This window comes from Palaemon carinicauda, chromosome 23 (genome assembly GCF_036898095.1).
Source record: "Palaemon carinicauda isolate YSFRI2023 chromosome 23, ASM3689809v2, whole genome shotgun sequence".
Taxonomy (NCBI): domain Eukaryota; kingdom Metazoa; phylum Arthropoda; class Malacostraca; order Decapoda; family Palaemonidae; genus Palaemon; species Palaemon carinicauda.
The window spans coordinates 104,838,687-104,853,686 of NC_090747.1; the positions used below are offsets into that span (position 1 = coordinate 104,838,687).

The 15,000-nt window shown below is 34.9% G+C and overlaps 1 protein-coding gene across 1 annotated transcript in view; it reads right to left on the reverse strand.

The window, feature by feature from the left end:
• Positions 1–15,000, reverse strand: part of LOC137617719 (paxillin-like) — a 204,877-nt gene that overhangs the window by 148,372 nt on the left and 41,505 nt on the right. The window contains exons 5-7 of the mRNA XM_068347716.1: positions 13,680–13,902; positions 9,434–9,820; positions 8,498–8,635 (exon numbers count right to left, since the gene is read on the reverse strand). Coding sequence (XP_068203817.1) covers positions 8,498–8,635; positions 9,434–9,820; positions 13,680–13,902 — 748 coding nt within the window. The remainder of the gene's footprint in view (positions 1–8,497; positions 8,636–9,433; positions 9,821–13,679; positions 13,903–15,000) is intronic.

A 15,000-nucleotide genomic window follows, 5' to 3' on the forward strand; every position in this document is an offset into this window, starting at 1 on the left:
TAATTTGCTTTCATGTAGCAGCTAGATGTTTTGTTTACATAAACACATGTACAGCACAAAATAAATTGTTTAGTCTTTATGTCGTTAAATAAAATTAACAATGTTTGACTATGTCTAACAGGATATATTCATGTGTAAATTAACAAACACTTTGGTGTCAAACAGCACAAATACACATATTATGTAGAACGTAAATAATCTAAAATAATCTGAAATGTGTGTTCTAATAATCTACAGACTTTACACTGGCAGAGGAAATAAACATTTATTTGTGAATGATAACAAAAATGTCCAAATATAGAATTCCTGCTCATAGCCAAGATGCTATGAGAAAGGTTGGGGGGAACTAGAGAATTTCCCTTGCCAAAAATACAATGAAGCACTCATGACATACACATACCTCATATTTATAGTTCGTTTTCTGCTTTCCCATTAAAACTAAATTCTCTATTAGATAAACCTATAAATAATGAATTCCCTGAGCCTATTATCTAATTCATAATAGTTTCTTTATACTTTATAAGAGTGAAATTCTATATAATTTTTCCCAAAACAAAATAAACAAAGTGCCCATACCGATGTTCACTTGGACAGTATCGCATCGATTCACATACCTCATATTTATAGTTCATTTTGCGGTTTCACATTAAAACTAAATTCTCTACTATATAAACCTATAAATAATTAATTCATTTAGCCTATTATCTAACTAATAATAGTTTCTTTATACTTTATACGAGTGAAAGTCAATAAATTTCTCCCAAAACAACACGAACAGAGTGCGCATACCGATGCTCACTTAGACAGTATCGCATCGCGCAATGTTTACAAACAAATCTACGTTGGTGTCCCTAACAAAAAGCAGCCATTTTGGTTGCCTCCGAGCGAGCTGTCTTTCCGAAGACCTTACTCATTATAAGATAGCTTTGAAATAGCATAAATGAAGCTATTAATTGTCTGATGTGCCTCATAAATATTTGTTGTTAATAATGTGGTTCAGTTCAATGAAAGCTAATGGTCTTAAACGAAAGACTTAAGATCTGAGATTAGTGTCTTTTAATGAAAGATTTAAGATTTGTGATTAGCGTCTTCTAATGAAAGATTTAAGATCTGTGATTAGTGTTTTCTCCAGAAAGATTTAAGATCTCTGATAAGTGACTTTCAATGAAAAACTTAAGATCTCTGATTAGTGTGTTCTAATGAAAGTCCTGAGACCTATGATTAGTGTCTTTTCATGATTCTTTAGCTTAGAACTGATTGAGTATGCTATCTTCATTTATAGCTTTCGACCACAAAGAGTAATAGACACGTTTATAAATACTGAATAAGTATAAAGAACCTGTGACTATGCTTTAAATAAGGACGGAGAAAAATAGTTGATTCACTAATATTCACCAATTTAATCGTTCCTTCGATGTATATTATTTTATAAATGAGGAAAATTAATTAAATACGAAATATCAAACCGTAGGCCTATGTAATATTATTGTACAATCTATGTACATTTCTCATTTACACAGTGTAATGTTTACATAACTAATCACATTCAAAAATGCCTTGAGAAAGTTATCAATATCATAACTGCAATATATATCTAAAAAAGTCAAAATTATCGCCAATGTTGCAGTTCCGTTTAGAAAACTCCCCTGACTAAAAGTACACTAAATAATATTGATATTAGAAGTCACTGCAACATATATATATATATATATATAATATATATATATATGTGTATATATATGTGTATATATATATATATATATATATATATATATATATATATATATATATAATAACCCTATAACTATTCACGGACTAAAAATAGTTATAGGGTTATTTTATATATATATATATATATATATATATATATATATATACATGTGTATGTAGAGAATGTATGTGTGTATATATATATATATATATATATATATATATATATATATATATATATGTATATATATACATATATATATATATATATATATATATATACATATATATATATGTATATATATGTATATATATGTATATATATATATATACATTCTCTACATACACATGTATATATATATATATATATATATATATATATATATATATATATATATATATATATATATATAAATGAACCCTATAACTATTCACGGACAAAAAACCTAAAATAAATGTAACTATACTAATTATCATTACATTTAAAATATAAATAATGTAACCTATAACAATTGTCTCTGGCCAAGTTATGAAACCTAAGAACAGTAAAATCAGCAATGCTACGAATCTGTTAAAATAGCCCAAAAGTAATTAGATGTCCTACATCAATTAATCATTGTCGAGAGCAATTTGTTCCAATAAGGGAAAAACTATTATTACATTTCAATACTGAAATGATTCAACTGCTCGTAATCCTCTTGTAACAAGTGTCCGTGCTTCAAGAATAGAAATGCTTGTACTAATTTAATGTGGTACTGTAGTTATTACCAATTAGCAACGAAGTGATTATTGATTATATACATGACCCAAATTAACCTCAGTAAGTAACCTACGACATTGTTACGAAGTGTTACGAAGTGTTACGGAGTGTTACGAAGTCTGTTAAAACCGAGACAATTCAAAAAAACCTTCACCGACGGTAAAATTATGGACGAAAGCGCAAATTTCTCTCTCTCTTCTGTTGTAATTAAAAATGTTTTTAATCTGCAATAATTGGTTGGCAATTATGAAAATATATAAGTATTGTATCTTCAGATTAGATGAAAAAAAAATTAGTTATACTCTGTACCTTCATAGGAAACGGTTTCTGTTTAGAGAAATTATTTACTTGATAATGTACATATACTGTACTGTAAACTTTGCAGTAAATCAAACGCACTAAGGAAAGAATTGACAAAACTATGACTTGATTTATGCGATAATAAGAAAATTAATCAAGATACAGAAAAGGAACATGATCTGAGAAACGACATCGTTGAATGAGCCAACGCATGACCACTGCTTATCAAGACATTCTCAATCGTGTTACGGCAATTTTACAAACATTGGTGTTACTAGTGCCGTTGAGGGGATAATGGCTGTTAATAAGTTATAACCCGTCATTACATAACGAATATCAATAAGCAATGGTCAAGCACGCATCACTTCATCAAACCTTAGTCAAAATATTAATCTAGAGAGAGATCTTTGCCTTTATTTTTTAAAGAAAGACGTAATGTCTGACTCACCAACTTTCTGACAAGCGCGGGACTCCTGAGGTTCTCCTGTTTCTGCATTGTGGGAAAAGGAATCGGGAGAAAAAGGTCAGGGGAAAACATGAGTTTATATAGATATATAAGAAGGATTTCTTTCAGGGTTTTCTAGAAGGATAGTAATGCACACATTGGCTATCTAGTGATCAGTCATTAACTACAGACACGATTATCAACTGCTTATACGCAGCCTTCAAGACTGTTAGGTAACTACACTGAGGGTCAGACTAGTTTCTTTACTTGGGGAACACTCTAAAATGGGGATTACGTTCTAGATCAAGGATGGGTACTAGACTTAAGGTCAGACTAGTTACTTTACTTGGGGAACACTCTAAAATGGGGATTAGGTTCTAGCTCATGGATGGGTACTAGACTTAAGGTCAGACTAGTTACTTTACTTGTAGATTTCTCTAAAATGAAGATATAGGTTCTAGCTCAAAGATGGGTACTAGACTTAAGGTCAGACTAGCTACTTTACTTGGGGAATACTCTAAAATGGGGATTATGGACTCTAGCTCAAGGATGGGCACTAGACTGAGGGTCAGACTAGTTACTTTACTTGGGGAACACTCTAAAATGGGGATTAGGTTCTAGATCAAGGATGGGTACTAGACTGATGGTCAGACTAGTTACTTTACTTGGGAATTTCTCTAAAATGAGAATTAGGTTCTAGCTCAAGGATGGGTACTAGACTGAGGGTCAGACTAGTTACTTTACTTGGGGAATATTCTAAAATGAGGATTAGATTCTAGCTCAAGGACTGGTACTAGACTGAGGGTCAGACTAGTTACTTTACTTGGGGATTTCTCTAAAATGGGGATTAGATTCTAGCTCAAGGACTGGTACTAGACTGAGGGTCAGACTAGTTACTTTACTTGGGGAATTCTCTAAAATGAGAATTAGGTTCTAGCTCAAGGACTGGTACTAGACTGAGGGTCAGACTAGTTACTTTACTTGGGGAATTCTCTAAAATGAGAATTAGGTTCTAGCTCAAGGACTGGTACTAGACTGAGGGTCAGACTAGCTACTTTACTTGGGGATTACTCTAAAATGAAGATTAGGTTCTAGCTCAAGGATGGGTACTGTTACTCTATATTGTTGAATATTTAATTCAACAATAAGAGGTACCTACTAAGGACCCGCAGTTTAAACTCTAATAAACAGACTATTTGATTAACGAGGTAATCAAACGATTAAAAAACAGGGGAAAACATCCAGATTATGGTTACTTTACAGTAATAAGGACCATATCAATTATGGTTTTTTCATCTCAGTTTAACAAATTACAGAACAATTCTTCAAAAAATCTAAACCTTAACCTAGAATTAACACAAAATTCCAACAGTCCTAAAAGTGGTATATTCCTTTTTTAATTTTCAGACTGCGAGAATCTTGGAAGTCTTAATCTCAAACATAACTTGAACTCAGTTCTAAGAATCTACCATCCTAAGAGCTTTTTAGTGCATTCAATAAATGCATAACTGGTTAGCAAGTACTTCAAAAGGGGAAAAGTATACTGTATACTAAAAGAATAACAAAGAAATGCTTATCAATAAGATGACAATTCATAAAAAAATATGCAGCAATATTCAAAAGTACAAATTACACAAAATTTCTTAAAATAGTGTAGCTTATAGTCTGCCAAATAAAGGAAATATTAATAAATTCTTACAGTATAACAATTCAAAAGTAAGAACATCAAAGAGGACATGGGTCCACATTTAGCAGCAGGAAAAATAATATACATTTGCAATGCGATTCATTTAGAGTTGGTAAAACGGTATCACAGGAGTGTTCGAAACAAAAACTTCAATCATTCATAAGGTTACATGAAAATCTCAACTCAGTTCTAAAAAAATTCCCTACAACTATTTTTTTTTTCTTTAAATCTTAAAGGCATTAGTGTTTTGGTGGAACTACTTCTCAAGTCATCTCGTTCTAGACACTGAAAATATTTATCTTGGAGCAAATGCAATTAAGAGGCCAAGATTAGACGAGTACAAAATCAAAGTGAATCACTATAGTTAAAATAATTTCTGAAAGCTAGGAGAAAATCTTCATCTGTAAGAATTATAACTTTGAAGGAAGCTATCTTATAAAAAAAATCCACCAAGAAAGCATGTTTACAATGCACTAAAACACCACATTAAATTAAATATAAAGAAACCACTGAATAATGATCCCCCACCCCCAATACCTTTGACAACACAACAGGTGTTTCTTCACACATCAGGGAACAGATATTAGACTACCATCAAAAGATGACACCTCTTTTCTCCACGAAGAAAAACAAATAATTCGAAATAAATTATGAATCAAATACTATGAGCTTTTCAATTAAGGTTACCCTAATGATAGAAACCACTATCTCGAAATCCTGTGTAACTCAGGCTTGCTTACAAGGTTTAATGGTCAAGAACTCTAAAAAGCTACAGATGGATTTCCATCAGCATTTCTAAGGTCTGCAATGATTCAATGTCTCATATCCCTTATGAATCTAAAGTGAGGTTTACAAAGACGAATGGTTCATCGAACCAGGTTGTCGAACCTGCTTGTCAAACGGTTCGAAGAGGTGGAGTCGGTCACAAATGCATAAGGTTTGTGGACAATAAAGAACCGCCCACAAAAGTCAGGCGAGAACAGACTTTCTTCGAACCGTTCGACGAACGTGTTCGACAACCAAATACCCCGTTCACACGTTCGAACATCACTTCAAACACTTGTCTGTCGAACCATGTTAAACCAACCATTTGACTGTGTAAACAAGCCTTAAGACTATGATTCAGCACTACATCTAGTGACAGGGATCGGTAGAGATGTGGAGGTATGCACACTATGGAATTTGCACTCTCCACTTCTGTGCTATGTGGATCCGCCAAATAAAAGCTACTCTTACTACTTAACACCCACCCCCTTCAAATGATGAGCATTGCAATAAAGATTATTTTCAATATTTGAGGTATATAGGTATTTCATACATTTGAAGAGTCATCTTTTCTACAGCTTGGATATACTTTAATCATTAAGCGAATTGAAAGGGGGTAATGCTGAATCCCTACAACTTGACTTTTGTTAATATTGCTGCACTTTTAAAGAGAAAAAAAACTAGATAGTAAAAGAAAATCCAAATACAACAGAATAAATCACAAGAATAAATTAATAAATCCTTATCTACTAACTGAATCTTAATAGAGAAATAAACCAGAGGTCAATGTTTAAAAAATATTAAAACGGAGAAAATTATGGAGGAAAGTATCTAACTATCTCTAACTATATATGCTTTAAAACAGTGCATAAGATCATTTTACCAATACAATAAGCATACTAATAAAAATACTTCAGCTAATTTGCCTCTAATGTACCTAGTAGCAACAGCAACATGACATCAGCAGATCGAATGTAAGTATCTTTTCACTATAAAAAGCACCAGTTTCTCTCTTAATACACTACTATGTTTGTAATTCAGTTACTCTAACACTATGACACTAAACTTGGTAAATTAAACTATCAATTGCTAAAGACCATTTCAATTTTATCATATGAAACTTCATCTTAACTTTAAGAACTGATTCAGAAATACACACATTTTTCAAGAATCAGAGAAAGCGCTAAATCGAGAGAAACATGGCTCTCACGTACAGTGGATCACAAAAGTATGGGTGCAAATGTGGTCTGATGCGCATCAAAAGAGAGGGTTCGTATGCCTGGGTGTGGGTGCTTCGGAAGGACTGAATCACTGGGCTAATGTTATACAATGTCGTTATTCTGAAAGTGAACGTCATTGTCAGGCTGGAGCCTTCGTCTGTCAGGTATGATGGAAATGTCACAGTCAATGCGCGGAGCTATCGTTGAAACTGTACCATATACTATATATTAGTAAAGGGATATCAGTAGTAGTCTTTCTTTGGTTCCTCCCCACATCAGACCTACCAACATGCATACATCCCATCAGAAACTTATATTTCTGTGACTTTCGTACTGTGTCCAAGATGTTTCGCGCAAATTGTGCACCAATACTTTTGCGGTCCAACGTACAGGAAAAGCATTGTCGGACCAAAAATATCTACACTATGTACAGATCCTATTAACTACTGTGTGCAGAACGATGGTAAAGGTTGTGGTGGTGGTGAAGGTTGTTATTACAGGCTGCAGGAGTTGGTATCCCCTCAACAAGGGGTAAGGAAATAAAAAACAGTGCAGATGGCTTATAAAGCCCTCTATGATAATTGGTAAACAGCATATGATAAACCATAAGGTGACAAAAGCCGACTAGAGCAAATATAAAGAGGCTAACAAATTCCTAAAGACTTGAATCCCTTATTACTAAAATTAATCAAATCCTTAATAAATGATCAAGCAACTTTATATTCACATAGACATCTGCCTGACAAAATAACTAAAAGAAATTTCGCAATTAAACACCAAGGCAAGGGTGCCTTGAAATATGACACATTGGCAACACTGCATCAATTTGCAAAAAAAAAAAAAGGACAATGACACAATTTGCTATTTTGAGTTCATGGCTGGATTTTGAGCACGGCATGACCACTCAACCACAAACCTGCAAGTAGGTTTACTGTCTATTTTGTAAACAGTTGTTGAAAGAAATAAACGGGGAGATATGGACTGTTCGTAATTTCAATTTGTTTATAAGAATAATTAAATGTTCATGATTCTAATACTGGTTAGGATACATTAGACTGATATTATTGTATTAATTCATGCATTGATATTAAGGGTCAAAATTAATTTCAGTTCCAGAGAAAAATATTGAATATCTAAATATGCCCTGATCTAGAAGGCAAGTCTAGAGACTATGGACATATGCCCTTAAGAAATTAAAGTGGTCACAATAAAATGTTCAGTAATCTGCAAACGAAAAAACTCACAACACACCAATCAAAGAAAGAAACTAGCGGGATAAAAACTTGATATTTTCATCATTAAAACCTTCTGTCCATCCAAAACCGTTTAATGCAAGAAAACAGCTCGGTTTATGAAAGTAATGAAGAGCCTTTGCACACTAAAGATTGGTGGACAACAGGCTTCAATGGCACAAACAAATCATGCAAGTGTTTTATAAGAATTTAATCTCCAACAGCCAATGAGGGTCCTGAGACTTTAATATCGCTGTTAGATCGAAGACGTAAGTCACTCGACGTAAGCCGAAAAAGCTTAGGGTAGCACTCATCAATGGACTCAAAAACCACCATTTGTAGATTTTGAGTTTTGTTTAGTGCCTAGAGTGTACTCACTTTCTCTGAGACACACGGGAAATCTATGACTTCCCTGACCTCATACTTGGTGGCATCAGTCACCCACCGATACTCCGCGTCGTTGCGTCTGACGGGGCCGCCTGATGGGGGCCGATGGAAGGGGTCCTCAAGCGGGTTCTGTAAGAACCCGCCAACTTTGTGTCAAGCTGGGTCATCAAGTAACACTAACTTTCTAATAATGATGATACCCATTAACATCTTCAATAATAATATTCAAATAATTTCACACTAATAAAACTGACAGAATCAACCTCTACGTAATAAATCCATATAAGAAAAAAAATATTAAACATTTCCTAAATCTAAAAACATTGCATTTACAATACAAATTAAAACAAACGTAAGGTTAAAAATCAATGACCATAACACAAGGAAGGTTTAAAAATCCTCAAATGAAATGTACATTCTCAAACCAAAGGTAAATGGTACGCCTGAACTGGGATCATTTCAAACAATGGTAATTAAATTATCATTCTGGGAGTTAACCTGAATAGGTATTAACCATGATTCTGGGGACAGTTTAGTTACTCACAACTGAGCACACAAGCTACGTAGCATAAGGAGAGGACACTGAAACCTTGGGCACGGGGCATTAGAGATCTTGGTAGTCAACTTTTGGGTACGTGGTAATCATTCCCCGAGCGTGTTAGTCATCACATCACACCAGCCACCAAATGTTTATTGTGTAAGAGATATCTACACGTTACAGTACTTGGCTAGCATTGCTAGAGACATTTTTACGTAGGTTTCTGGCTATCCTAGTTACTATGGTGGCTGACCCGGAATAGGACTTATTGGATCTTTAGGGTCAGAATATCACTAAGCCAATCGACCTTCTTGACCTCAAGCTTCCCATTCCTCTGTGAGTCATGGGTGGTGATTGAGGCATGAAGGTGGTTAAGCCTCACTACTCACATTCTGTAACTGCTGTTGAGGAATGTAATGGCCTCGACCTACCCCTGCAGGTACTGGAATCAAAACAGGAGATCCAAAGATGTACGCTTCGGGTGGAATGGGGGACGCAGAATACGCCATAGGGACTGGAGGGCGAGGTGGAGGAATGGCAAGTAAATCGCCATCTTGTGGAGGAGGAGGTCTTGGAGGGGCTCCTCTAGTTAAGGACCCATAATCTGAATCTGTGCTTTCTGATGATCTTTTAAATTTAAACACCTTTTTCGTCTTTTTAACTTCCATGGTTGACGAGGCCGATGATGACGCCGTAACCGCTGTAGCTGCGTTCACTTGCTCCAAAACTGGCTGCTCCAGAAGGATCTGACTTTCTATGTCCGTCAAATCTCCTTTCTGTAACCACATTCATCTTATCGAGTTACCTCAAATCATCCAATCATTTCTTTATCCCCGTATATCTACGATAAACTTGAGGACATCACATCTTGGTATACAAAACACACTAAATTTTTGCTTTACCTCTCGACATCTAATGTTGTCTTGAAATTCATTTAAACTGACATTTCCCGATAAAGTACATTAGATACAACTAAGGAATCAATAATCATTCTTATCAAAAACTGGTTCAGGAGCTAATGTAGATTGCCACCTTTTAAATATTCTGACTTACAATATTAAAAACAAGTCTTGATGTAAATCTTCATCAACGCACATAAATAAACTCATTTACATCAATGCACAAAAATCATCTCTTTACTATGATATATTAATGATTACATCTATGCCACTACACATAATACTACCTTCATATAGGACAAAATAGTACAACCAAAAACGTTAACAAAACTATTGAACAGAATATTATGGATAGATACACAGCAACCTAAAAAAACATGTTAATTAAATAAACATTAAAGTTAGCAACATCTGTGACATACACAAATGTAATATGTAAGTACTTCTAGTGTTACTTTTTTTTTCCTGGAACATACAGTTATTTACATATTCATCATATGCGTACAATATACTTTGGCACCAAACATACATCGTTGTAAATAATACAATGCTATAAGTAAGGGAAACTGACAAACACTAAATCAATTCAAGGAACGCTACTCAATCTAGATTGTCCACAAATGAAAATCAATGGTCCAACAGAATATCGCAAAATATACTAATCTATAACACTTCCAAGAATGGGAACCTTAAAAGAATGTAAAAAAAAATAATGACGTGGAATGATTCTATCATCAACAATGAATGGAAACATGAAAACTAAAACTGCAACTCCTCAGCTAAAAAGACTCTACCTAACTTTCTCCCCGGGTACGTTTACCACTCCTGATAATCTAGAATACAGTATGATGTACTGCATTCCTTACTTCTATACCCAGTCTTTCAATTGAAGGGATCTAAAATGCTACATTCTGATTTATTTTAGCCAAGGAAATCCCATAACAAGAGCTCAATTAACACCAATTCTTCTTCACTTCAACTGAACCAACAAAATAGACACAAAGAACAATATACCAACAGTAATTAATTGGGTAATACACTCTCATCCTTGCCTCGTAACATGACCAAAATACGAACGATTGATCAGAAATCAATAATATCCCAAGATAACACAATAAAATATAAATGATATTACATTTAGTACCATCTTACGGGTGCAATTTGTTGCCATTACTCAGAATGACAAACTAAGGGTTGTACGAATTGAAGTTAGTTAGTATGTACTATGAAGAATTACTCTCAAGTACCTGGAAACTTGTCAACATGTAATAACATGACAATGGTATTATTTCATTCTAATAACATGCATACTTGTATATACAAATTCATCATTCTAATAACATGAAACCTTATCATGTTATAAACATTAACCAAGAACTAAAGTACATAAGTACATAAGTAATGTGAAAAATGGTAAAAAAATGCATGTTAAATCTGGATTGTAAGTAAGTTACCTTATATAAGCCATTACCAAAATGTAAAATAAAGCATCAGCATATGTTAGAACATGTTAAAATACCACCGACCCGACGAGTACACTAAATATATTATATTAAGACACCGTTTGCGGTATGATGTTACCATCGCCATAATGAAATCATTGTTAGGTTAGATGATGAAGTTGGTAATTGACTGAAGGAGTTATGTTTAATCTTTAAATTTGCTTGATATTAATTACAAATCAAATATAATGAACTGCTAATGGAGTGGGATAACTGACCGGAGTAATTATCATCCAAATTTCCAGTTTTGGAGTGGGGTAAGTGACAAGGTGATAACATTAATCTAAATTTTCATTCAATGTAATAAATTACGTGAAAATAATTCTATACTAAATATAAAAGCAGTAACTTTTACATAATTTACAGATAAAATTCATGGTAACATCTAAATTTATCGTGAAAAACTGCATTCTTCTCTTTTTGGGTAGTACATGGAATTAGAATCTAATATTCTTATCAAGTATTCTATATTATCAAAGAATATTCCTTTTCTATTATATTCCAAATACTATGCAGAAACTCAAAAAAAAAAAAAAAAAAAAAAAAGAAAGAAAACAAATGCAGTTCAACACCTTTTTCTGCTGTCTTTTTTTTATGTGTACCAATGTTGACAATTAAATTAATCCTGAAGTAAAATGAATGGGTTAAGACCATATTTTCATTAAACAAATTTATATATATATATATATATATATATATATATATATATATATACATATATACAGTAAATCCCTTTCCCTTCACCACTCTTACAAGCTGCGCAGGTTGACCAAGGCGGCGGGGCTAGCAAGCTGCCGGGGGCGGATGCTGAGGCCGTGAGATGACGTCTTATCTCACGGAGATGAGGAGGCTTTTCACCTCAGTTTTCCTTAAATGACAGTGTAACAACTCACCAGGCTGTTGCTGTACATTGCGGATGAGTATGTTGTTACAGCACGGGCAGTTACAGAAGGGTTAATCCCATCATGATTAAACATGTGCAAAGCTGGGATGTGAGCAGAAAGATTTACTGAGAGGATGACAGTTACTGGTAATGAAAATGGGATTATTATTTTTTTGTTCTATAGGAGTTACAGACAGGGGTCTGTAGAGACTGTAGAGTGGAAAAATAATGGAGACATTTACTTGGTAAGACTCAAAAAGTCTTTCGGAAGTAATTTCAGTACTGTAAATATCTACATTACGGTAATGACAATATACATACATAAATGTAATCATACTCAACTGAGACTATGATCTCAAATCTATATCAACTCATATGTAATCCTCTCAGTGCTGATGGTTAAAGTAGAAAGTATAAGATTGGCCCCCAAAAGTTAATGTGTTATTCCAATGATTGTTATTCTTTAGTTGTTGCCACTGTTGCTGTTAACTGTGTTTATGAATGCTGTGTTGTTTTATGAAATAGTATATACTTGTTGTGTGGTGCTTGTTAAAATTACTTGTCTATGGCGTTGTTGGTTTTCAAAACACTTATATTGGGTGTTATCATTATCTAATAAATGGAAATTCAATAGCAGAATGACTAGTGAATCATGAACTATCCCATAAGGGTCGTTTACAGACATTTCAATGGAGTTTGGTTATTATGTTGGGCAAATATAATTAAAATTTATTTTGATATATGAAATTTTGATGCAAAATAATGGTATATACATTTTATTCTCACCATAATTAAGATATACGTATTCTAATCAATAGCGTTTAAGATGTTCGATGTTCATATGTACTTGTAGAGAAAACTGAGCTTAAATGGTGATTTTCATACACCTTGTATATACTTGTATATGTATGTGCACGTATGTGTATACATGAATACTTTGTGATAATGTACCTATGGGCTAGGGCGCATTCATATTTTGTTTACACTGTACAGTGTTAGTGAATAATCTGCATTTCAGGTACAAAAGGAGTTGGAGAGAGAGAGAGAGAGAGAGAGAGAGAGAGAGAGAGAGAGAGAGAGAGAGAGAGAGAGAGAGAGACTGATTGCTTGTGGTTGGGGGTCCTACCGTGAACTTGACCGCAGGGGCGGCTCCTCCTGCAGCCTCAGCAGTGCCTCCCCCAGCAGGCGAAGCTGGCGCCACCGCCCTGGCCGCCTGAGGGAGCTGCGAGGGCTGTTGCTGGTCATGGCGAATGACCTGCTCCACCAGAATGGTCCGCTGCCCTTCGACCTTGGCGGGCGAAGGGACGGCGCCATGAACCAGACCTGAAGGGAGAGGTGGTTCCTCCTTTACCTTGAAGTCGCTGAGGGACGCCATCAGGTCGTCGAGTTCCTTGGTGGCGCTGGAGGCGGAGGCCTGTTGCGCCCTGGCCGATGGTGGGGGATGCTGGGGCTGGAGTTGTTCCTCCACCAGAGGGGGTGATGGCATTGGGGCCATGTGGGGGGGAGAGGAGGCGACGGGCATCTTTGTGGTCTTCACCTCGTGGGTCACCGTGCGCGATTCAACAATCTCTCGGCTGGGGAGGAAAAGGAATAAATATATATAACAACAAAAACAACAACAACAACAACAACTACTACTACTACTATTACTACTACTACCACTACCATCATTATTACTAAAATACGCGACCCGTCAAAAATGATGGCCAAATATTCAGATAGATATGAACACACAAGCAATCCCTCTCACCAGGGTATGATTACTTCCTCTCCTCACTATCCAAGGGACTGGGAGAAATGGATGCGACAAGATATATATATATATATATATATATATATATATATATATATATGTGTGTGTGTGTGTGTGTGTGTGTTGGTGTAGTACAACACTTGCTCTTTATTATATCGGTGAGATTACCGTTATTATTACACTCATAAATAGGATAATCGGTGTTTTGATCATCAGCCCTTACGGGTGACAAATAAAAGCAGTGAATCAGCAAATTGGATTCAAAGTTGAAAGTATAATCAAAAGGTAAAGAGAAATATTACGAACATTTTAGGAAGAGGCGATTTGATGGGAAAGATATCAAAATATGATCCATTTTAATGTTCATAAAAATAGGATCAAGAATTCTCTAGAGAAAGTATTTGTTCCAGACGTTGGTAAAAGGAGAGATGACTTAAGATGTGCAGTTTAATAATATACAAAGCAGAAATAAAATGTTTTAGTCGTGACTGTAGAGGATATATAAGCTACATAATAACTGACTTTCTATGTGATGTACCAAACGATAATGGGGTGTGAGTAACACCGTAGGAAGTGTCTTAATGTTTGTATAAAGTAAAAGATCACGAAACATCAATCAAAAGTATGAATGGCTCAGTGTACTACGGAAAAGATGATGTATAGTCCCGGGTGTAGCAGGATTAATCATTACCTCCGCACACGAAGTTGGAAGATTATTTTTGTGTTTGTTTGTTTGTGTGTTTGTTTGTGAGCAGCAGCTTCCTGGCCACAATTCTAATCGTAGGTTTCCATTGTTTTCAAGCCACGCCACGCCTGTGGCGGGGATGAGCGACAGAGAGCCACAGTCGCTTGCCACAGTCGCTAGTTTGCGCGGCAAAACTTGAAAACAATGGAAACCTATGGGAGACCACATCCCTGC